The sequence below is a fragment of the Schistocerca gregaria genome, chromosome 3, assembly GCF_023897955.1.
Source record: "Schistocerca gregaria isolate iqSchGreg1 chromosome 3, iqSchGreg1.2, whole genome shotgun sequence".
Classification (NCBI taxonomy): domain Eukaryota; kingdom Metazoa; phylum Arthropoda; class Insecta; order Orthoptera; family Acrididae; genus Schistocerca; species Schistocerca gregaria.
The window spans coordinates 332274207-332301147 of NC_064922.1; the positions used below are offsets into that span (position 1 = coordinate 332274207).

At 38.9% G+C, this 26941-nt stretch overlaps 1 protein-coding gene across 1 annotated transcript in view; it reads right to left on the minus strand.

Moving 5' to 3' along the window:
• LOC126354857 (cytosolic Fe-S cluster assembly factor nubp1-like) overlaps positions 1-26683 on the minus strand; it is a 50243-nt gene extending 23560 nt beyond the window's left edge. The window contains exons 1-4 of the mRNA XM_050004846.1: positions 26448-26683; positions 14906-15010; positions 14669-14805; positions 1668-1736 (exon numbers count right to left, since the gene is read on the minus strand). Of these exons, the coding sequence (XP_049860803.1) occupies positions 1668-1736; positions 14669-14805; positions 14906-15010; positions 26448-26535 (399 nt within the window). The 5' untranslated portion in view covers positions 26536-26683. The remainder of the gene's footprint in view (positions 1-1667; positions 1737-14668; positions 14806-14905; positions 15011-26447) is intronic.
• Positions 26684-26941: the final 258 nt, after the last annotated feature.

A 26941-nucleotide genomic window follows, 5' to 3' on the forward strand; every position in this document is an offset into this window, starting at 1 on the left:
AGGAACGTTATGCGATGTAAGGAAGTTGGAGGGGGAGGGAGGGGGTGCGAAGAGGTGGGAGGGCAAAGAGAAGGTAGATGGAGGGACCTCTTACATAATCATGTTCTATGCCGACATTGTTTCCATAGTCCAAACAGTTACATATAGAGGTTTCTTACAGTCAGAAAGGTACAGCAATAAACTCACCATGTCATATTTTGAACATCCTACCTAAGCGTTTGATGTCACAGCCTTAGCAACTTCATGAATCTCTGCTTTTGAAATACCAAATCATTACTGATTTGACAGCATAAATACTCTCGTTTCATAGTCTTTATAAGCAGGCAGGATGCCACTATGCTTTTACAGCAACAGAAGTATCTTCAAAATGACATGGTCATCAGAGAACTTTAACAATGCCATCTCATGTGAGCTGTCTTTCTATCTGTCCCATTGGAAACAAGCACTGGAAACTTCCATATATCAAAGTGATTTACAAACACACAGAGCAAAGACACACCTTAAGATAAATCTTATTAGAATGAAGTTACTTGCATCCTAAAGTTTATTCAGATTTTCAAATACGTAATTGTTTACCATCAACATCCCCTGACATCCATTACATCTTAATCAAGTTGCAAAATATGTAGCTTAATCGCCATAGTTGTAATAGTGCATGATACCATATCCATTTCTATCAACAATGTGGGATGTGACAGTTGCTGTGTAAATAATGCAGGAGGATATGGGTGGCGACTGCCATTGTGCACCTGCAGCACTTCCATCCGAATTCTTGCAGGTGAACTTTCATAGACTGTTGTCTTGGCCTGGTGAATTCTTGTTTTTGATGTTAGAATTGCTCTTTCAAATGTGTTCTCTGACAATATTCATAGAGAAGTTATGTTGCTCATAAGCATTTGTTTAGTGATATATGATATGGAAATGTGCAACAAAAGGTACTAACAAAATCAACAAGTCAAGCTGTACTGCAGTGCTTCTGTTGTTTAACCAATGAGTCTTCAGAATTCAAAAGACAGATATTAACAACAAGCTTGCTGTGGCAGCCAGTGAACATGGTCTATGTATATGGAGGATAATGGAGTATCACTAAGTGTAGTCTTGATGTACCAAATTTCTTTGAAAAACTATATGTATCGGCTTACAAGTTTCACATATCCTTTATCACAAATCCCAATACAAATATTTAGTACACAAACAATGACAAAAACTGTGGCTAAGATAAGTGAAACAGTGCTGACTGGGTGGCAAATCCCTAATAAATCTTGCAATACATTACACCTTTTATCAACACCAAACATGCTCCTGTTAAATTTTATTGTTATATTGTAATTCACATTATACTATTAATTATATTCTGATTATGGGACACTGTGTAAAAAACTAGACACCCAGTATTAAATTTCATAGCTGTAGTAACTATTTGGTGTTAGTTATGCTACTTGTAAAAACTAAATTTTACACCAACGAAGCTAGAGAGACAAACTTCTGAATTTTACTAATTAATATCTGTTATTTCATACCTATTCATAACATCTGTTATTTCATATCTATCTTCCTCCTTCATAATGTCTATACTTTCCCTTACCCAATTAGTTCACTAGAGTTCGTGAGCCACGTCCTGTGATATATAAGTAGAGAACCATTGACGAAACAAAGTCGAAACTTACCTGTTCCCCAAGCACCCCCATTATTCGAGGAATGGAAGGTCCGCAGATATCTATATCCAACACAGCAACCTGTAAATCAATGAAATTTTGTTTTGATTATGTTTGTAGATGATGTATGATAATGTAATAGATGAATAGTATGTCACCAAGAAAACTGTCTACTGTGAGTAAAGATATGTAAAAGTCTGAACTTCTGAACCTGCATTTTCAATAGTTAAGGAATGAATTATTTCAACATTATGCCCTGTTCCATTTTCTTCCTAGGTATCACGATCACAACTACATTTAGTGCAAAATCATACAGAAAAAGATACTAGCATGTACAAGAGAACATGAAAGTTATTAACAGCAACCTTACCAACCAAAGTACATTCCATGAAATAAGAGTTACTAAAGTAAACCAACAATGAAAACTCCAGATAGGAATATCTACATCTACATCTACATCCGTACTCCGCAAGCCACCTGACGGTGTGTGGCGGAGGGTACCCTGAGTACCTCTATCGGTTCTCCCTTCTATTCCAGTCTCGTATTGTACGTGGAAAGAAGGATTGTCGGTATGCTTCTGTGTGGGCTCTAATCTCTCTGATTTTATCCTCATGGTCTCTTCGCGAGATATACGTAGGAGGGAGCAATATACTGCTTGACTCTTCGGTGAAGGTATGTTCTCGAAACTTCAACAAAAGCCCGTACCGAGCTACTGAGCGTCTCTCCTGCAGAGTCTTCCACTGGAGTTTATCTATCATCTCCGTAACGCTTTCGCAATTACTAAATGATCCTGTAACGAAGCGCGCTGCTCTCCGTTGGATCTTCTCTATCTCTTCTATCAACCCTACCTGGTGCGGATCCCACACTGCTGAGCAGTATTCAAGCATTGGGCGAACAAGCGTACTGTAACCTACTTCCTTTGTTGTCGGATTGCATTTCCTTAGGATTCTTCCAATGAATCTCAGTCTGGCATCTGCTTTACCGACGATCCACTTTATATGATCATTCCATTTTAAATCACTCCTAATGCGTACTCCCAGATAATTTATGGAATTAACTGCTTCCAGTTGCTGACCTGCTATTTTGTAGCTAAATGATAAGGGACCTATCTTTCTATGTATTCGCATCACATTACACTTCGCTACATTGAGATTCAATTGCCATTCCGTGCACCATGCGTCAATTCGCTGCAGATCCTCCTGCATTTCAGTACAATTTTCCATTGTTGCAACCTCTCGATACACCACAGCATCATCTGCAAAAAGCCTCAGTGAACTTCCGATGTCATCCACCAGGTCATTTATGTATATTGTGAATAGCAACGGTCCTATGACACTCCCCTGCGGCACACCTGAAATCACTCTTACTTCGGAAGACTTCTCTCCATTGAGAATGACGTGCTGCGTTCTGTTATCTAGGAACTCCTCAATCCAATCACACAATTGATCTGATAGTCCGTATGCTCTTACTTTGTTCATTAAACGACTATGGGGAACTGTGTCAAACGCCTTGCGGAAGTCAAGAAACACGGCATCTACCTGTGAACCCGTGTCTAAGGCCCTCTGAGTCTCGTGGACGAATAGCGCGAGCTGGGTTTCACACGATCGTCTTTTTCGAAACCCATGCTGATTCCTACAGAGTAGATTTCTAGTCTCCAGAAAAGACATGATACTCGAACATAATACGTGTTCCAAAATTCTACAACTGATCGACGTTAGAGATATAGGTCTATAGTTCTGCACATCTGTTCGACGTCCCTTCTTGAGAACGGGGATGACCTGTGCCCTTTTCCAATCCTTTGGAACGCTTCGCTCTTCTAGAGACCTACGGTACACCGCTGCAAGAAGGGGGGCAAGTTCCTTCGCGTACTCTGTGTAAAATCGAACTGGTATCCCATCAGGACCAGCGGCCTTTCCTCTTTTGAGCGATTTTAATTGTTTCTCTATCCCTCTGTCGTCTACTTCGATATCTACCATTTTGTCAACTGTGCGACAATCTAGAGAAGGAAGCACAGTGCAGTCTTCCTCTGTGAAACAGCTTTGGAAGAAGACATTTAGTAATTCGGCCTTTAGTCTGTCATCCTCTGTTTCAGTACCATTTTGGTCACAGAGTGTCTGGACATTTTGTTTTGATCCACCTACCGCTTTGACATAGGACCAAAATTTCTTAGGATTTTCTGCCAAGTCAGTACATAGAACGTTACTTTCGAATTCATTGAAAGCCTCTCGCATAGCCCTCCTCACACTACATTTCGCTTCGCGTAATTTTTGTTTGTCTGCAAGGCTTTGGCTATGTTTATGTTTGCTGTGAAGTTCCCTTTGCTTCCGCAGCAGTTTTCTAACTCGGTTGTTGTACCACGGTGGCTCTTTTCCATCTCTTACGATCTTGCTTGGCACATACTCATCTAACGCATATTGTACCATGGTTTTGAACTTTGTCCACTGATCCTCAACACTATCTGCACTTGAGACAAAACTTTTGTGTTGAGCCGTCAGGTACTCTGTAATCTGCTTTTTGTCACTTTTGCTAAACAGAAAAATCTTCCTACCTTTTTTAATATTTCTATTTACGGCTGAAATCATCGACGCAGTAACCGCTTTATGATCGCTGATTCCCTGTTCTGCATTAACTGATTCAAACAGTTCGGGTCTGTTTGTCACCAGAAGGTCTAATATATTATCGCCACGAGTCGGTTTTCTGTTTAACTGCTCAAGGTAGTTTTCAGATAAAGCACTTAAAAATATTTCACTGGATTCTTTGTCCCTGCCACCCGTTATGAACGTTTGAGTCTCCCAGTCTATATCCGGCAAATTAAAATCTCCACCCAGAACTATAACATGGTGGGGAAATCTACTCGAAATATTTTCCAAATTATTCTTCAGGTGCTGAGCCACAACACCTGCTGAGCCCGGGGGCCTATAGAGACATCCAATTACCATGTCTGAGCCTGCTTTAACCGTGACCTTCACCCAAATCATTTCACAATTCGAATCTCCGTCAATTTCCTTCGATACTATTGCACTTCTTATCGCTATAAACACGCCTCCCCCTTCACTGTCCAGCCTATCTCTGCGGTATACATTCCAATCAGAGTTTAGGATTTCATTACTGTTTACGTCTGGTTTCAGCCAACTTTCTGTTCCCAGTACTATATGGGCGTTGTGACCATTTATTAATGAGAGCAGTTCTGGGACCTTTCTATAGACGCTTCTGCAGTTTACTATTAGCACATTAATATTGTTATTCCTTGTTGCATTTTGCCTACTCCTGCCTTGCCGCGTCTCAGGAGGCGTCTTGTCGGGCCTAGGGAGGGAATTCTCTAACCTAAAAAAACCCCATGTGCACTCCACACGTACTCCGCTACCCTCGTAGCCGCTTCCGGCGTGTAGTGCACGCCTGACCTATTCAGGGGGACCCTACATTTCTCCACCCGATAGCGGAGGTCGAGAAATTTGCACCCCAGCTCTCCGCAGAATCGTCTGAGCCTCTGGTTTAAGCCTTCCACTCGGCTCCAAACCAGAGGACCGCGATCGGTTCTCGGAACGATACTACAAATAGTTAGCTCTGATTCCACCCCGCGAGCGAGGCTTTCCACCTTCACCAACTCCGCCAACCGCCTGTACGAACTGAGGATGACCTCTGAACCCAGACGGCAAGAGTCATTGGTGCCGACATGAGCAACAATTTGCAATCGGGTGCACCCAGTGCTCTCTATCGCTGCCGGTAGGGCCTCCTCCACATCTCGGATGAGACCCCCCGGCAAGCAGACAGAGTGAACACTGGCCTTCTTCCCCGACCTTTCCGCTATTTCCCTAAGGGGCTCCATCACCCGCCTAACGTTGGAGCTCCCAATAACTAATAAACCCCTCCCCCCGTGTGCCTGCTCGGACCTTGCTGAAGGAGCGGCCACATGTCCACTCACAGGCAGAGCGGGCGATGCCACATGGCCAGCCTCCACATTGACCCTCCGCCTCGTGCGCCGCGAACGCCGCTGAACCCGCTACTCCCCTTGGGGAGAGGGTGGCCCAACCGCGCCCGGTACCCACGAAGATGTCTCGACAGCAGGGACAGTGGGTGAAGCATCTAACACCTGGGGTGCACCATGCGACGCACCAGACTCCCCACTGCCGCTACACTCCGAGGCAGCAGCCTGAAGACGGCTGACCGCGGCCATCAACACGCTCAGCTGTTCGCGAAGAGTGGCCAGCTCCTCCTGCGTCCATACACAGCAGCCACACATCCTCACCATCCTAAGAAATCAATTTACTATAGAGTGTTAATCAGCTTTTAACTAGACTGCTAATTCACTAAAGGCGGTTGATTATTGACTAAACTGTGATTGCTAACCACTTCTTGTAGAAAACAATGAAAATAGCACTACCTGTCTCTGGACGGTATTGAAAACAAACACTAGCACTACGAGCACTATGGCTGACTAAAGGGACTCTCTGACTGTATTCGAAACACACACGAGATCTATGGAACACTTAATAGCACTCTACTATTAAAGCTTCCTAAAAGCAAAAACACGCAGAAGAAGAAGTGACAAGAAAGAAAAATACAGATAATACTTAAATTAAGGTAGCTCGCTGCACAGCAGACGTGAAGCAGACGGCGGTTAGGGCGACACTGACACTACTGGCACTATGGCTGACTAAAGGGACTCTCTCTGACTGTATTCAAAACAAACACGAGATCTATGGAACACTTAATAGCACTCTACTATTAAAGCTTCCTAAAAGCAAAAACACGCAGAAGAAGAAGTGACAAGTAAGAAAAATACAGATAATACTTAAATTAAGGTAGCTCGCTGCACAGCAGACGTGAAGCAGACGGCGGTTAGGGCGACACTGACACTACTGGCACTATGGCTGACTAAAGGGACTCTCTCTGACTGTATTCAAAACAAACACGAGATCTATGGAACACTTAATAGCACTCTACTATTAAAGCTTCCTAAAAGCAAAAACACGCAGAAGAAGAAGTGACAAGTAAGAAAAATACAGATAATACTTAAATTAAGGTAGCTCGCTGCACAGCAGACGTGAATCAGACGGCGGTTAGGGCGACAAATGTCGGGGACTAAACTAAACCAAACAATGGAAACTAAAGATAGGAATATCAACAATGTCGGGGTTGGCAGTCACGCGCGCGCGCTTGTGTGTGTTTGTGTGTGTGTGTGTGTGGGGGGGGGGGGGGGGGGGGGGGGGGAGGCATGCGCATGTGCTCGTCCCTCTCTCTCTTTACTGGCGAAGGCTGTGATTGAAAGCTATATGTGAGTGTCTTTTAATCGTGCCTGTCTCCAACTTGACATGTCTTCTTTTCCTACACTGCTGAGTTACTAAAGTACTCCAAGAACTGGATTTTGCATTTAAGAAAGTGTGGAAACAAGGTGAGAGATTCACAGACAAGGTACAAAATAAAACTGCATTCCTTATCATTCTAGTTCAACTACAGTATTGTAAAAAGAAAAGAAAAAAAAGTATTTTTTATCATTATAGCTGAGAGACCTGAAGTAAAAATAACTAGTAAATATTCATTTTTAATTAAAGGGAAAAAAATTGTACTAAACAATACATTCTCAACTATCGAATGAAGTGCAAAAAAATTATTCATAGTTAACATTATGTAAGAAGGCAGATAGTTGATCAGCGTGTTGCTTTCATGAAAACTACAACTACCGTATTTACTCGAATCTAAGCCGCACTTTTTTTCTGGTTTTTGTATCCAAAAAACAGCCTGCAGCTTAGAAATGAGTGTAAAGTAAGCGGGAGTTCTGAAAAATGCTGGTGGGTGCCGCCACAACTAACTTCTGCCGTCGAATATATGTAGCGCTACACAGGCATGCTTTGCAGGAACAAAGATAAATACTGGCGCCAAAACCTCCGCGCCAGTAAAAAAATTAAAAAGAAAAAAATACATTATCCAACGAAGTAAATACAAATTCTGTGTTGTTAATTTTCCAATGTAGCAGCATTTCAATGTACTACAAAAATCCGACTGGAAAGACGGTTTGGGATGTTTGTCAATATGGCCAATTCTATGTTCTGTATTTTTTGCCACCTATGAGAAGAGATGGTTGCTAATATGAACTTTTATGTATTGTGAATCACATGCAGTATTCCCTTCACTATAAGTATAATATGAATATAAACATTTTGCCATGTATTCTTTCATGTTTGCTGCTATCTCGTTTAAATCCTGTCATCCTAATAAACTGCAAAACTAGAGTGAGACAACAGCAAACGCGGAAGAATATACATATTGTGTCATGTTTATATTCGTATTATTCTTATGCCTAATAGTGATACAGTCAGAAATGAAGCAAGGACACTGACTAGATCTTTAAGTCTAAGATGACTAATTTCTGTGCAGAATGTAATGTACTAAAGAGGCGTCTGCAAAGATTTTCAAACAGAAAAAAATTTTTGCTAAACTCTCATTCAGAACATCGTCTATCATACACAGTCTACTATTTGGTTCTTGTTGATCATTATCAAAGAAAGCAACAATGTAAGTAACAACAAATAGCAGTCTCTTGCCATTGTTTCACTAATGAGACGATTCCTCCCTATTTTTTTTAATTGTAAGTGGTGGTAGCGGGCACAAAAGCAAGCCATGCTGCGAGCGGCGACAGGCTGTAAACACCCATTATCAGAATCTGACAAACAATGCATGACACAGTACAGTAAAGCATTTTCAGCTGAGAGTGACGTAAACACCTATAACCAAGAGAATGGCACTTATCAAATGAAAGAAAAATAAGCAATCAATTCAAACAAGACAAAGCACGTGAAAAAGGAAGAGTACCTGTATAAATACGGATGGAGCACCTGACGCATAGCAATGGCTACCTGGTAAAGCTGAACTGCTAAGCTTACGACTCAAACCAAACTACTGTAGCTGTATAGTCATTCATTCGGCCTAAATTGTGTCTCATATTACAATGGACCAACTTTGTTTCGATTTGGTGGTGCGGCCTAAAGCTTTTCTCTCTCCTTGAATTTCGAGTCTCAAATTTCAGGTGCAGCGTAAGATTCGGAAAAATTTCTTTTCCTTGATTTTGAGTCTCATTTTTCGGGTGCGGCTTAGATTCGAGTGCGGCTTAAATTCGAGTAAATATGGTAATTAGTGCATAGAGATATTTCATGAAGGACTTAATATGGTGGCTTTTACCAAAGAGCAATTGATTTTGACAGATAGAGTAATATTCTTCTGTCACCACAGACCCCAACTAAAAAGAAATTCTCAGAGACATTAGACTTTTTTTTCTTTGTTAGAGAGGAAATAGCCACTACAGGCAAAGGAAGACAAACTGGTATCCCTTATAATGAAACTTCAAACTGTAAAATGGTTTTTGGATGAATAAACAACCAGTGATATTATGATTAGCAATTGAATTGTCTGCTGCCATCCCTTCTGCTCTTGTGACTTAAGATCAACTAATCCAAAAATAAAAATAAAAAGACCTGCCAGAATGCTAACACACGCTTAGGTGACTGGCTAACATTACAGAGGCAATTAGTTACTGCAACACGCATGTCAGTAACTCTCAGTGACAAATGACATCCACATGTCACTGCAAGAAAAAGAAAAGAAAATATGCAAAACTTTGTTACAACTATTGCATACTTGAATGCACCAATCAAAAAGATTAACAAAATTACAACAAAAATTTCAAAAATGTCAGAGAGCATTAATTAATTACTGCAGTTGCTATAGAACATCTTGGTCATTGGCGAGAGGAACTACTCTTAATATCAAATGTTATATTTCAAATCAAACACCGTAATAATGAGTGTCATTGCAAAAACATCAGCTGTCAGAAGTGGTTGTCAGTCTAAAGGCTGGTTTTGTGCAGCTCTCGACACTAGTCTATTCTGTTTAAGCCTCTTAATCTCGGCACAATATCCTCCCTTCTTCCCCCCCCCCCCAACCCCCTCCCCTCCCCCCACCCCCATAAAACATCTTCCTCCATTACAAAATTAAATATTCCTTGATCCCTCTGAAAGTATCATCTCAATCTATTTCTTTTTGTAATCAAGTCATGACTATGAAGCTCTTCTTTCTGACTCAGTATCTCTCCATTAGTTATTCAATTTACCCATCTAATCTTCAACATTTCAAAAACTTCTATTTTCTTCTTGTCTGCAGTTTCACTTCCATACTAGGCTACACTCTCCAGACAAGTACTTTCAGATAAAACTTCATAACAAATTTATATCTGAAGGTATCAAATTTTTCTTTTTCAGAAAAATATGCCATACAAATGAAAAATGCAGATGAGTTTTTTTAGATTCTCCATTAATCCTTAAAGTTTTTTTATGATTTGTTTTCTGATGCCTTGTTTCTTTCTATGTTGATAACTTACTGATCCTAAAAACTTTAAATAGCATTTCAATACAGACCAAGTGAAAATTACAGCATTTTATGTATATTTCTCTCTTTCTTTACTACTTCGAAAAAAAAATCTTTGAGTTAATACTGCTGTGTGCTTAGCTGAATGATCAAATGCTTGTGTGTTATGACAAAATGAAGCACTTTTTAAAAAAGAAATAAAATGAAGAAATGGCAGAATGATTGCATAAAGTTTAATTAAAACAAAAAGAACCTTTCAAATGTGTACTAAACATCAGAGAGCACCAGATCAATAACAACCAGGAAATATGGTTTCATAGGCAGAGGCCAAGGCTGTCAGAGCCACAAACAGCAGCAGATCAATAAGATAAGAGCCAGGAGATGGGACATGGTGACACAAGCACCTTTGCTTGAGATTGGTACTGGGTGGTACTGCACACACAACTTGCCTCCTGACAGGAAGATTGCTATCTCACACAGATATACACCAAACAGAAGGGTAATACATAACTACAATGACAATACAGAACACCTTATTTTCATAATTATAAATGTTCTACTGGAGAATAATTCCTTTTGCAGATACCTGCATAACTGTGAACATTTCTCTTCATATTATATTTGGGGGAGGGGGGGGGGGGGGAAGGCAAAGATTGGGGGGGGGGGGGGGGGGAGGGGAGAACAGTAACTAACCATTGTTAATACTTAACAATATTCTCACACACACACACACACACACACACACACACACACAAACACACACCGCACTTGCAAACAACAAGGCGAGTGAGCCGATCTGATATACACTGAATGACAATTGAGAAAGCAGTCCTAACACTATGTGAAGTGGAAGAATAGTGATATACTAATGTAAACTTATTTTTTCTGCACAACTCACACTTTTAAAGTAAGTGTCTGGAATGCGCTTAATTGTGGCTGTACAGAGATAGCTAGTGCGAAACTCTTTTCAAAACATTTGATCAGTGAAGGGGGTTGGGCATTCTTCTAAGCTGTGAGGTAATAACATGCAATGGAATGGTTTACTGCGATATAGTAAGTCCCCCCCCCCCAAGTACATCTGGCATCTGAGTAAAACTGTGTACAGAATAGTGTGCATTCCCTTGGAGGGTGTATTTGGAAGATACTATTGTGGAAAACCGGTTGAGCAGCCAACTGTCTCTCATCACCATGCTCATCAATACAAATGAACCTAAACTTTTAATTTTGTTCTGTAATTGAAGGCACAAGTCTAAAGCATAATTTGGAGTGAAAGACTTCTTGCATTCAGACAAATTTAAAAGAATCCTGGGTCCCTCAAATAATCAAGATAAGTATTTATTACAGGCCTAAGGTAAAACATTCAAGTTCCCTGCATCTAGATTTGAGAGATGCTTCTTTGCTCTCATCCCAAAAGGGCTCACTACTGTTATAATGTAAATCTGTCCTCGAGCACCAAGGTTGGTTGACCATCACAGTGCTCTCCAGAATGAGATTTTCACTCTGCAGCAGAGTGTGTGCTGATATGAAACTTCCTGGCAGATTAAAACTGTGTGCCGGACTGAGATTCGAACTAGGGACCTTTGCTTTTCACAGGTAATCTGCCAGGAAGTTTCATATCAGCACACACTCCGCTGCAGAATGAAAATCTCATTCTGGAAACATCCCCCAGGCTGTGGCTGAGCCATGTCTCCACAATATCCCTTCTTCCAGGAGTGATAGTTCTGCAAGGTTCACAGGATAGCTTCTGTGAAGTTTGGAACGTAGAAGATGAGGTACTGGCTGAATTGAAGCGGTGAGGATGGGTCATGAGTTGTGCTTGTGTAGCTCAGTCAGTACAGCACTTGCCCGCAAAAGGCAAAGGTCCTGAGTTCGTGTCTTGGTCCGGCACATTGTTTTAATCTGTCAGGAAGTTTCATCACAGTGCTCTTTTAGACACAGTCATTTTAGTGGAGATATCACCCCAGCTCCCTCCTACCTTTGCTTTGATACACCCACACAGCTCTAGGACAGTAATGTAAACCCTGAGCCATGGTGCAACTAGGCACTTTCCATGTAAACTAACCATCATCAGAGGTGAAAGAAGTAATAGGTGTCAGAAAGAAGCTTAAACCTGGGTAAGATCTCAACCCTGGACTTTTGGATTGTAGCCCAGTACTAACCCACAATATTACTGTTCTGCAGCTTATAAATACATGCTCTGATGGCGTTCAAGTAATGAGATTCAAGATGGTGGAAAGTAGGAATAACTCAACCTTATAATTATGTCACATAAAAAGCAATTTCTGCCAGGTGGAAAGTGGTGTTTTACAGCTTCTATGTGTACGATGAGTATATCAGTAGTTCTAAGGGCACCTATCACCAGTGTAATTCCATCACTGAAGGTACTACCCAAAATTCTTTGATAAGAAGATTTAACAACTCCATGACAGTCTTCCGATTGAATATAAGTTCCAGAAATCTCTAGTAACCTGCGTGCCTCTTTCACTCAAGTATGCAACTGATTTCCCTAAAGTCCCATCTGTCCATGTACCAGAGAATGTGACACTTCCCTCCCTTGTCTTTGGGAGTAAGAAATGGCATACACAGCCTTTTTAGTCATTGATCAGTAGTCATGGTACCAAGTATACCTGCAGCTTTTTCAAGTCAGCACTATATGAAAAAATTGGGTCAAATTTACATATTGGACTCCTCCTGAAATCTTGGTTGTGCAGACAGACTGATCTGTTGCACAGCCCAAGGTCTAGGTTAGATAAGAAGGTGACAATTTGATTGTGAGTTGGTGAACCAACAAATGTGAAAGCAGAAAATCTGTTTCTGGTAATAAATTGACTGGTAATGAAGTTTAATGCTAACATCTGTGCCAGATTGAAAAAGCAAGGGAGGTCTAATACATAACTTTTACTGGATTTTTTGCTCAGATGCCTATGTTATCTGGTGACCATTCATTCTGTTATCTTCCACAGCCACATCCTGAACTTTTCAAATGTTTTCTTTCTGATGATTTCAACTGTCCAGCAGATACAAATTTCAACTTCCATGACCATATTTAAACTCATTAAGCCAGATATTAACATCAATGTGTACTTTGTCTAAACTTAATCCAATTAGGTTTTGACTGAATTTTCTCTGTTGAGGAACAAGGAGTGATCTGATTTACTTGGTAAAAGACTTTCTATAGCCAAGGTCACATAAATACTTCTTCATTTTTGACAACCAACTTCGATAGACTTTACTCTCATCCTCTGGTCTGTAACATAGTGCACACACATGGAATACATCTCCTTTCATGATTTTATGACATAATGTTCGAGAAAAAAATATTTGTTTGACATTACAATGAACACTTTCCTTTTCCATTTCTTGTAATCTCAAACACAACATTTTTTTCTCAAGAATTACAGCATAAAGCCAAAATAGGAGATTTTTCCATGTATGTGCACCACATTTTAACCCAGATGATGACAGCAAAGTCTGTAAAAATGGATTGTCAAAAATAAAGAAGTATTATGTGATGATGTGAAAGTTATTTACCAATCAGGTTTTGATATGCTCAACTGTCGAAACTTGCAAACGAAACTGTTACTGGTCACACAAAGCTGTTGTTTCCTTTTCTTTTACAAATGTCAGCTAATCACCTCATACTACTTCCAACTAACAACTTACATCATATGCATTTGAAACTGTGTCACACAAATCATACTTATCTCCTCTGGACCAGTTCAGAGAAACTTATCAATCACAGTGAATAAAGCCATAGCACATAAGCTCTAAATAAGTTTTCTGCTAACCGGCAAAGACTACCAACTGGTTTCACATAATTTGTGAACTGCTCGCCCAAACAATATGTTTCTTATAGCTACTGGTCTTCACCCTTCCCATACCTACTATTCAACAGTAGAACTCTTCTTTTCTTATTCTATTTTTCTATAAACTTCTTTTGCTAATTGTCGTGCTGTGTCCAACATTCTTCAATATCCCATAGACACTTCTTCCACTCTAGTACACATAAGAAGCTAAATCGTAGAGTTACATAAGACCACAACAAAACGTATGAAGTTTTCTTGTCTGTTAATTATTTCAAAAAAAAATCTGCAGAAATTAAAATGGTTTGAAATGTTTTATAAAAAAGAAGCAAACGAAAAATGAAAATGCAGATTGCTAACACTTATCCTGCACAAAATGAAGACTTAAAAATTCATTTTTATAAAAGTCGAAATGCTGAATTCACATATCATCATTTACTATTATAAGATATTAACATTTCCAAGACCAATGTAGTTGAATACCATTTAGAGCCACAGTTTGTTAACACTTACTTATTTAAAAATTACTACCAGCAAAATTCGCATTGATCCTATGGGAGATAAGGTATAACTGTGGCTGATCATTCAATTATGACTTTCATAAGCCACGGTGAAATTACTGGCAGCCATAAGTCAAGCAACAGGAATTTAAGGTTGTACATAAAAAATATATCCATCTCTCAGCAACATGTATTCAACAGCTTAAGGAAAATATTTCATACAAAGCATGAAAATGTAACATGATAACAACATCTTTACTGTTTAAAAAAAGGAATGGGATAAATAAGCATTACAATGGAAGTGGCAACATGTTATTTATCAAAGCACTTTTGGAGCTTCAATAAAACTTACATTCCTATCAGGGTTAGTTACTGCTAGACCCCGAGACAACAATGATGTGAATGTTGTCTTTCCAACTCCTCCTTTTCCAGACAGCACCAAAATCTTGTGTTTCACTGATGACAATCTCGATTTAACCAGTTCAATACCTGATGTAATATAAAGAAATGTGTTATATTCTAAAAACATTTTAAAACTTGTAACTCATCTGTGGAACTTATTGATATGTAGCAAAAGATCATTAATAACCTGGATCAGGCTGCCTTGCTGCACCAGACGCACATATCTGTTGATTGGGACAACCCTGGCAGGCCGATTCTTTGCCTGCAGATTCACTTTGTGTCCCAGGACAGTCTGTCACAAAACAAAAGAGATCATTAAATAATTTCAAGATTGAACATTATAAAGAACTACAACTAAAGTTTATTAATGCTGGAAGACATTCCTCTTTCCTATTCTGATCAATAACTGTAAATCAGAACACTACTTTCCAATTCAAATACAAAAATCATGTCAGTCATTATCAGATATTATGATTTTGGGCACCCAACAAAGGGATCTTTATCTCCCTCTTTCCTTGCACATTATCCCCTGGCACAGGATTTGTTGTGTTCATGTTTTGGCAAATTTCTTTGGGGCTGGGTGCCCTTGCTGCTGCCATAGTCATGAATTAATCTAAGGCAGGGAGGTTGTGTTCATCACCTGTATGTGGATCATGTAAACTTCGTTCTGTGTATTATCATATTTTCTGAGGGAGAGATTGTGGACCAGCACAGCATTTACTAAATGCAAATGCACACTCATAAAAACCATACTTAGGCTGTCCAGAGTACCAGACCAATGATTGTTAATCCACAGTGTGGATCTGAAATACTTTCCTGTCTTGCATTCTAATGCACTGTGTGACCTATACGAACAGATCACCATAAGGATATTGATCTTCTTTCCAGGTGAGTGTGATAAAAAAAATAAGAAACTAAATTTTCCACTTAAATTTGTAAAACACACATATATGCACATATTGAACAATGGTGAACAAAGCTATGCTAAAAATTACAATAGTAATAAGTTGCCGTCATATCATTTATTAGAAAAATTTGTTAACCAGCCTCTCTGCAAACCTACAATCTAAAATCTTACACTTATCAGACAAAGCATAGCTTTGTCAGTTAAGCATAACATCTGTCTTCTTGTTAGTTTAAATAGGGGTCAGATTCTCAGTTAAATTTACTGCTGGGTCATTCTGTGTCAAGTGACCCAACCTGGAAGATGCCCTAGCTCACCATCTTCAATTTCAATGAAATATGTACCAAGTGTACATAAGGGGCAGGCATGAACTTCTGGTAAGTTTCAATTACATTTGTAACTTCATGTAGGAACTAGAGCCATTTTCAGAAGGTTCACTTTCTTCAGAAATAAAAACATAAAAAATAATCATTCATGTTCAGCAAGGCATTGTTTCTGAATTAATAAGAGATAAGATCCTACAATTTACCATCCTGACATTATTTTCTGCACAGAATATAGAAGCAACATAAACAAAAATCGCAAAACAATAGCCTTGGCACAATCTCTCTTTAAAATGGCTGAAAAATTTTGTCATGAATTTTCCCCATGTGTTAATATGGAATAAAGGTGAGTGAAAAGTACTGGCAACTTGAAAGTTTTTATTTTTTACCACTCAGTGAATTATGAACTTCCCTACAAATACATTCACTATGGTTGCAGCCTTTTAAGTTACCAAAAATAACTTATGTACTAAATTTTGCAAATCTTTAACATAAAAACTAAATTTTATAACTGTTGTGGTCTTTCATCCAGAGACTGGTTTGATGCAGTTCTTCACACCAGTCGACCCTGTGCATGGTCTGCCTCTTCATCTCTGCTGCAACCTACATCCACTTGAACCTGAAGACAAACCTTGGTGTCCCTTCACAATATTTATCCCCTTCACTTCCCTTCATAACCAAATTGACCATTCCTTGATGCCTTAGTATGTGCCTTACCAACTGATTCTTTCTTTTAATCAAGTTGTGTCACTTTTTTTTTTCTCCCCAGTTCAATTCAGTGCTACCTCACTAGTAATCTGATATACCCATCTAATATCCACCATCCTCCTGTAGCATCATATTTCGAAAGTTTCTATTCTCTTTTTGTCTGAACCATTTACCATCCATTTTTCATATTTATAAAAGGCTAAACTTATAAATTTAAATCTTATGAGTCCATTTCTGAAGGTTCATAAATGTGTGTTTTTACCAGAAACACTATTTTCATTTGGGATTCATGTGAGCTAACAAGCAAAAATTTGGCTTTTTGCCATTTGAAAAGAAAAAGGGGGAAAAAAATAATGACATTATTCGTGTTGGTCTATGGTGGCGGTACCACAGCCAATCATGCCACTTTCTAATGTGTTTTACATAAGGAGTAAACCTACTGCACCTACAGTCACACACCCCCTTGAACTTAAAACTTTGAAAATTTGACTACAGGTCAATTTCTGTTTTGTAAGCAATATACATTTCTTTCAGATAGGTATCCAGCAAATACTTTTGATTCTGTACTTTACCGTAGTCTAATAGAAGGAATCAGCCACTGCACGAATTTAATAACATTCTTGATTTTCTAAAAATTTCATATTAGTTTGCCTTAGGTCTTCTAGAAGTTTTTCCTAAGGTTCTAATAAGCCAGGATTCCTTTTTCTGAATTTAACTTCCTTGCCCTACATATCTGTCACCATAAGCTTCTGTCTCCGCATGTTTCCTCACTTTCTTTTACTTCCCTTTCTCTCATGGCATCTTTAATAAGGCAACCTTTGATCTTCCTCTTCGCTTTCCTCCCTGAGGACAGTAAGTCAAGATCATATTCTCATCTGGCATTCACACTTTATGTCCATACCAGGCAAGCTACCAAACTTCTATTCTATCTGTGATGTTTTCTTGGGTCTGGTTCATTTCTCTAATCATTGTATTTCTTATAATGTCTCGCCGAGATATTCTACACAAACTTCTAAGCTAGTCCCCAACTTGTTTTTATTTTCTGCAGTAAGCTCGCAACACTGACATCCACAGACCAGTACAAGCATCTTCTTTACTCTCCAACTTATCTGTGAAGGCCATTACAGAGGGTTTAGCTTCTGGATTGCTGCTTTCTGATAGGCTACTCATTACTGTATTTCCAAATTACTTGTTCCATCTGCCAATGAAATACTACACAAATATTTACATTTTTTTACAAGCCTTTATGTGCTACTATTACTATTCCTACATTTTCTCCACTGCATGAGTATTCAATCTTTTTAAAATTTACTTTTATTCGCCACTCATCATGTTCTTGTACATAATATTTTATCAGCATAGCATGTATTATCTTCTTCACTGAGCACCACTACCTGATCATCTGCAAAGTACATGCTGTACAAACATTGATCCTTGTTATATGCATGCCCATTCCTGAACATTTTCGACTCAGCAGGTCTAAGGCTTTCTGGACGTATATCTTGAATAACATAGGAGATAAGCAACATCACTGTTTTAATTCTTTTGCAATTCTAAAAGGTTGTGATGAAATTTTATTCTCCACTTTGATCACACATTCTGCACACTTTTAAAGGTTGCATATACTTCTAACATATGTATTTCATGTTCACTCCCCCTAATGATTATAAGCAGTATCTTCAGAGGCACTTTGTCATACTCCTTCTCGAGAGCTGTGTATACTAAATGGGCACTCAGATTCCTTTCCAGTCTCTTTGCAATTAGCCATATTAAAGTAAAAATGTTGTCAATTCAAAATCTTCCCTTCAGGTGCAGGTGTCACCACCACTAAATTACTGCGGGGTAGGAGGGAGGGGACTCAATAGATAAGGTATAGATCGTAAGGGGATCTTGAAAGATGTTGAAAAAATTAGAACCTAAAACTACTATTTGCAACATTACAGATGCCTCAAACCACACATGTCAATGGCACTTAAAACTCCTAAAGTGTGCCAGTTTAAGCATGGATTAAAATGTATTTTGTGACTACTGAGTATAAAAGTTATACAATATTAACAACTAAATTTATAAACAGTGTGTTGTGACTTATGTAATATGTTCCACACCATTTTGCAGGGAAGAATTAAGGGGAAATAATATATAGAGAATAGGCTATACTTACATCAGCTTAGAAAACAGTCAATAAATTCCTACAATGTGGGTGTTCTACTATGAGGGGCGTTCAATAGTAATACAACACTTTTTTTCTTTTTCTTGGGCAATTTTGGCTGAAAAAATGCAGAATTTGTTATGGAACATCCTGGATATTCCCCTTCAGGCCATACAGTTTCATGACATTCTGATAGATGGCAATGCTACACATAGCCTTCGAAGTGTCGCATGTAATGGATGTGTATTGCAAGCAGAGTGTTTGCACTGAGTTTCTTTTACTGCAAAAACCACAGAATCCCATATATTCGTTGGCATTTACTGTATATCTACTGAGACCTGGCAATGAACAAAAGCACATTGAGTAATTGGGCGGGGTGCCTGTCATCAATGCAGCAAGGTTGCACAAACCTGTCCAATCTGCCACGTGGCAGCCGCCACACACAGCTGTGACTCCAACAATGTTGGAATGTGCAGACACCCATATTCGAGGTGATCGATGGATCACAAACAAAAACCTCGCTGCACAACTGGACATCTCGGTTGGTAGTGGTGACACATTCATCCACCAGTTGGGGAACTCAAAGTTGTGTGCCCACTGGGTTTCTCGCTGCCTAACATAAGACCATAAAGAGCAACGAACAACCACCCGTGCAGAGTTTGTTGGTTGTTGTGAGGCTGATCGTGAATGTCATCACAGGCGAAGAAACACAGGTTTCATCACTTCAAATTTGGTGGAAAAAAGGGCAATCCAGGGAGTGGCACCACACCACCTCTCCTCTGAAGAAGTAGTTCAAAGCTCCACCCTCAGTCAGTAAAGTCATGGTGATGGTCTTATGGGACTCTGGAAGGATTATTCTCTGGGAGGATTATTCTGTTTGATGTCCTCCCTCGTGGTGTAATGATCAACTAAGAAGTGTATTGTGCTACATTCAGAGAATTGAAGAAATGACTTCAGCTTGCTCGTTGCCACAAAAATGTAAACAAACTTCTACTTCTCCAAGACAATGCAGAGTCCCACCCAAGTCTGTGCAACCAAGAGGAGCACATGAAGCTTCATTTGACTGTGATTCCTCATCCACCCTACAGCTCAGATCTCACTTCTTCAGACTTCTGTCTGTCTGATCCAATAAAGCACACACTCCATGGGAAGCAGTAAGTGGATGATGGCGAGGTATTTCTGCAGCAAGATGTAACTCTCAATCAAAAGGTAGAGTGGTACCATGTGGGCATACATGCCCTCCCAGTAAGATTATAAGGGGCCATCACACTGAATAGAGATTGTGTCAAAAATAGGGTATTGTAGCCAAAAAAACAGTGGGAAATAATACGGTGTTTTGGAATCCTGAATAAAGCCAAACTGCTTCCAGGGGGAAAAAAATGTTGCATTACACACAGAACACACTGCAATAGTAAAATTGAGGAAATTGGCATACTTTTGTATCAAACATTTACTTACAATCATTCTTTTGCCTTTTTCAAAGAAAGTATTGATGAACTGTCTTGAACACTCTTCATAGCAATTCCTCTTGACACTCAGACTGACTATAACTTTATTATTATACCCACACCTGACTGTAAGTGATTGTCACATGGTGTTTGATTATTAGTCATCTGCGTCCTGGTCATTCCTCCCACAGCAAAACCAAGCACATTTGTGCCTACATACCCCGCTCCCTCAACACTTGTAGCCATACCAACACAATTCATAAATACTTGGAATATTGTCTTTTTAGTGAAAACATAAGTGGATTTGATTTACTGACACATTAGTGACTCTAGAAAACCATTAATTCTTATTGCACAAGAGCTTTTAGTATGTGTAATTAGTTAAACTTGGATATACTATTTGACTGTGTCATTTTTTGTCTTCTAAGACTCACCCCCTCCCTACTCTGATAGAAAATGGAGTATTGAGTTTTTTTATTTGTTTTTCGCAAATTGACCAATTCCGTGATTATGTATACAACTATTAGTGAAATACTTACTAATGTTTTCCTTGATATACACATTGGTAAATACACTCACTTGGAGCACTAAGGATATCCAGTTTCTAAACAGTTCCTTACAACGAGCCTTTTCACTTATTACTACTACTACTACTACTACTATTATTATTAATATGAACTTTTCTGTGGTTTAAAAACTGTCTCAGTTTTGTGCCTTGAGACCCAGAAAAGAATCCCATACCTAAGAAATGAGTGTACATAGGAACAGTATGTCACCACAAGACATTAGCCATTACAGTTTTCCCTGTCAATATCTGTAAGTGTGTGGTCTAGCTTATGCTGAACTTCTTGATATGCTACTAACTCTTGTGACCTGATTAAACCTTCATGGCTGCACTACAAGCTTGCTCATTTACTCTAATTCCCTGTGTCTCAGTGCCCAGTGGAATGTAAACTCCTTATTTTTCCCCAAGGGACCGATGACCGTAGCAGTCTGGTCCCTTTAATCCCACAAACCAACCAAGCTTTGTATCAGAAATTATTGTTGTATGTTTTGGTTAGTTTTCTCTGTTGGGAACATTTGGTTGAAAGGCCTGATGAGCACTAAGCACATGAAAACTTCTTCCCATATATTCTGCTCCAGTGCCTTCAAGATAATCCCAGTTTAGCATGAAAATATCTGATGTGGAAATCATGATGACATATATGGTATGCAAATCCTGATGACACAGTAACAGAAAACCATTGAGCAGCTCACAGTGTCATCCTGTTTTGAGCTTCGTTAAAACTATAGTGTTCATCTAAAACGCTATAACAGAAAGATCTAAAAATCAGGTCTGAAGTGCTCTCTTTTCTAAAATTTGTCAAATTAAAGACAGCTCTGAATGTGATGATTTACTCCAATCTTGCTGTAAAGTATTAATAGTCACTATGTCTATACACTTGGCAGGCTAGCTGCAATAATCAAAATTTTGAACAACCAGTTCCAAGCAGCCAGCTGGTGGACAGTCGAAATGTGAGTAAGCAGTTTGAAGTGGATGTGGAAGTAATGCAATTGTTTACCTGTTGCGTCAAAAAACTGGAGTCACCATCTTTTTCTAGAGCAGCACTCAAAGGGCACATGCCAAACTTACCTCAAGAATCTTTGAAATTACTCAGATGATTTTTATTAATATTATTATTTTTAACTATACAAGAATGTGAGAGCAATAATTCAGTAATCTACTAGAAAACATATAACATTCAATTTTGAGTACAAATACTTCTATGTATGCTTGTATAACTCCAGGAAGAAAAACTGGTAATTACTTTGAGATGAGTGTACAAAACAATTTTATACTTAATTTAACAATGTTATTAATGAATTTCTCACACTCCTTACAATTATTTGTTGCTGCACTGATTCAGAAACAGACCTAATATTTCTGACATCTGAGTCATTTTTGAAGTAATTAATTCTGTCTGTGATAAAACATGCCCCCTCATACATTGGTAGTCGAAGTTTTACCTTGCAAAAATAAAGTTATGTAATTAACCTTTCATTTCTTTGCAGGTACATCTGCAGTCCCAGTACACACTAAAATCCATGCACCACAGTTCTGTAGCATGCCACTCCCATCTCTATTTCACAAATGGGATGTGCCATTTCGTTTTGGCTACTCTAACCATGGTCCAAGTCACAGTGTTGCGGTGATAATGTGCATCAGGACTGCTGACATTTACCTACAATCAAATAATAACTTTGTAACTTTCTTTTTTAGATGTGATGTTTAAAACTTTATGACTACTCTTCTTAAAAGTCATGTCTGTCTGGAACAAGTGCAAAATATTCATGGCAACTTTGCCATAGCCCTAGACTTCTGCTAAATGATTTGGATGAGTTGAATATCCATGGAGATATTGCCCACCACTTGAGGTTGCTGGTTCATAATTTGGCTGTGCTTTACATCTACAGCTATGTGATACAGACCAAATTTAAAGAGGTAAGTTTCCAGTTGAAACATCTGCACTTCTTTTTATTACATAATTTTTTTCCATTTATGTAGAAACACTATCACATTCCTGAATTCTTTTTTTAATCTTACAGCAGCGAAATCAAAACCAGTCTATGTTGATTAGATTCTTGGGTGCTTTAATCATCATCTCTTATTGTGGTACTTTTGTTTTGATGCTTCAACCAACCTATTATCATCAGTCTCCTCCTTTTTGGTAACAGGCAAACAAATCTGAGCGAAACTTACTGTCAGGTTAAAACTGTGTGTCAGACAGAATTTTCCTTTCATGGGCAATTGCTCTACCATCTGAGCTACCCAAGCATAACTCACAACCCGTCCTCATAGCTTTACATCATCTCCTACCTTCCAAACTTCACAAAGTTCTTCCATGAGACTTGCAGGACTAGCACTTTTGGATGTTCCCAGAATGAAATGAAATTTTCACTCTGCAGTGGAATGTGTGCTGGCATGAAATTTACTGGCAGATTAAAACTGTGTGCCCAGACTGAGATTAGAATTCAAGACCTTCGCCTTTCTCACGCAAGGGCTCTGAAAGTTTTGTGGGAGAACTTCTGTGAAGTTTGGTAGGTCAGAGATGAGGTATCAGCAGAAGTAAAGCTGTAAGGACAGGTAATGAGTCATGCTTGGGTAGCTTAGTCACAAAAGGTAAAGGTCCTGAGTTTGAGTCTCAGCCCAACACACAGATTTCATCTGACAGCAAATTCCATACCAGTCTACACGCCACTGTAGAGTGAGAATTTCATTCTGGAATTTGAATGCCTGCAACCTTGCTGTCACTTTCACCAATGCCTGGTACATCAATATTAGCTTGAACTGTATTATTTACCACGGTTTCCACATGAAACTGCAGTTGATCAAAATGTATGCAGAGACAATCTTCTACATCTACATCTATACTCTGCAAACCACTGTGATGTGCATTGCAGAGGGTACATCCCATTGTAACATTTACAAGTGTTTCTCCCTGTTCCAGCCACATACAGAGTGCAGGAAGAACGATTGTTCGAATGCCTCTGTGCATGCAGTAATTATTCTAATCTTATCCTCACAACCCCTATGTGAGTGATATGTAGGGAGGTTGTAGTATATTCCTAGTGTAATCATTTACAGCTGGTTCTTGAAACTTTGTTAATATACACAGTTTACATCTATCTTCAGCAGTCTTCCCATTTAGTTCCTCCAGTGTCTTTGTGACACTCTCCTACAGATTAAACAAATTTGTGACCATTCATGCTGCCCTTCTCTGTATACGTTTAATATCACCTGTTACGACTAGCTGGTAGGGGTTCCACACACTTGAGCAATATGCTAGAAACAGTCGCACAAGTAACTTGATTGATGAATCAACACAGCATGCTTGAAGCGTGGTAAGAAATGCCCCAAGATGACATTAAACCATGCCACAATGAACGCAAGTGTGTATTTGTGCCTGTGGTGAATCATCACAAACTGATGTTGATGATAGACATCAGTTTCAAATGGAATAAACGTTTAATCATTAAATAACACTTACATGATCAACATCTCCATAAAGTTTGATAAATATCGGACTGGTGCTTCACCGTGTAACACTTTTGATTCCTGTCAGTGTACCTCAGATTGCTTTTCAGCTCTTCTCCACACACCAGAAGTATGAGAAGTTCATTTCAGAAGACAAAAAGAAGTCTGACTACTACACGAAGTCTGCAGAGACCAAGACAATTACAGTACTTTTCCCTTGTCTTGATGTGGCTGTGTATGGACGACTGGCCAGGAATTCTTGGCTGACACATATGTGTAATTCTTTGAGCTGCCAGTGTCAAATTGGCTGTCGTAACATGGCTAAAGAAGTTGGGTAGCCTTGTGTTTGGTGGCTTGGAATGACATGAAATGTTCCTCCGCCAACAAGGAAACTGCTTTCACCTTAAATATGGCCAGTTTCTGTTCTGCTGCAAATCTATTTTGGGCATGCTCAGAGTCATGCTTTCATACTTTGTTGTCTTGGGCTGATGTTATACAAAATTTTAAACACAACTTTCACCTATAAATGTTAAATTTGCAACTACGTTCATTCCACTTTGGATGTGAATGGTTTGCATTATTCTGAATAGTTAGGAAATACTTAACCGGCAGCTGGTGATACCAAATAGGCCTATATGTATTGCAGAACCCTTAAATAAAGTGTAATGAATTTCCTGCAAGAATTTCCGATAGCTGAAAAATTACACTGTTATTCATTCCTGGTGAGCAAACTCCACAACAGACTGTCTATTATTAAAGTCACTCACTCATGCTTACTTGACCAATAACAAAGATTAATATCTGTTGGCTTCAGATTCAATAAATTGTTAATAGGGAAGATATAAAAATTGATACCAGCTTGGTAACCTGTTCATAGTATGCCAAAGAGTTGGGTCAATTGAACCTATCAATATCAGATGGCTTTTACTCATGAAGTAATTATGTGTAACAATGTGTGTGCAAACAGAAAGATGATGGAACATTGAAAACTTATTTTCTGTTCTTTAGTACAAGGTGTAGCATAGGTTTAAAGCTGACAGTACGGATTTGAATTGGTGATGCAAATCAGTGTACATAGGCCTACAAAATTTTTGTTGTGATTCCAGTGATCAGTAGTGTAGCATGACATATAGACTAGGTGAATGACAAATGTTTTGTTAAGTGACAAAAGAGTATTAAAGGCTTCAATTACGCTGAAGAGCTGAGAGGCACTCTGGCACAATTTTGCAGAGATTATTCCACCAATTAGTTTATTTTGTTTCCATACACCATACAGTACTCAATTACATGGAGCGAGTAAAATAAATGTTTTGTTCTATGGTTCAAGTTTATAGGTGTGAATTAGGGACACATCAGTCAACAACATACTGTACCATTCCATACCACATCAAGTTATAAAAACCATGAAAAATTCTTTTGCAGATATCAGGGTACACTGATTAGCCTTGAATTTCTCCACAGTGCCCGATTCGAGCAAGCAACATTGCTAAGGTAATTAATGGTGATATTAAACACATGTAAGAGGTGACGTTTAATTAAAATAACATTGATTGACACAGGAGGATCCTACCTAATCAATATAAAAAACGATTTCCGAGTCCACTCTCGCTATGTGTCTACTACTGTTGTGCGATTTTGGATACGGTCAACAATTTTCGTTCGCATTTCTTTCCAATATCGGTAATGGAGGATATAGTCCCAATGACACAACCATTATTATCTCCAATTAGTGACTGGTATCACCTAATTAATAGTCAGGAGTCAAGGCAAATTGGTACGGGCAATGCTTCGTCGGTATTTGTTTTCTAATTCCATACTACTGACGTTTCAATTCGTGACAACTGATTGAAAACACCCGATAAAGAACCACAATTTAAGAACTGTAACAAATATTCTGCATGCTACTATGGTGTCACTTTCCTTCTTTACTTTTAAATGTTACAGCAATGAGCATGAAAATTGTGCATTCAAGTAGGGGAATGAAGGTCGCATTTTGTGTCGATTCATGTTCCTTCCTTCTCAATACTCTTACGAGTTCTTATTGCGGATACACTGTTTATGACAGTAACCTTTTCGTCACGCTGTCGCAGCGCCATCAAAGTGACAACCGTGAATCGAAATACTGTTTTATTTAACGACACAAATATGTACGATATTCCCAAATTCTTCCCTGCAAACTTACGCTCGGGAGCTTCCGCAGGAACGTCTGCCATTTCTACCGTACTACCGCACCCGGCACCACTAACCACACAAAGATGATTAGTTTTCATTCGATATCAATGTTGTGGCACAAGATCGCTCCAACAGTAGCTGCTGCCATGGCAACCAAATAATGGCACTATTAATAGCAGAAACCGCTGACAAGTAACAACTCATTTTCTGTTCCGGGCAAGTTCGCGTAATGTCAGTGTAAGTACTAAGGTTTTATATCTATATCCGCATGTAAAAAATGATCATACCGAACTTAAATTGCTGTTACGTTGCTGTTAATAACACATATTCATAATAGAAATGCCTGTTTCGTATAAGACTCCAATTTAATTCAATCTATAAATAGAAATCTCCAAAGAAATCTTAACCGTTCTTTTTCCAACTGGAACACACATGGTCCATAAACGATGCAGTGGTGGTAGTGGACGTCGGGATGGAATTCAGTGTGAAGACAAGGAATTTGTT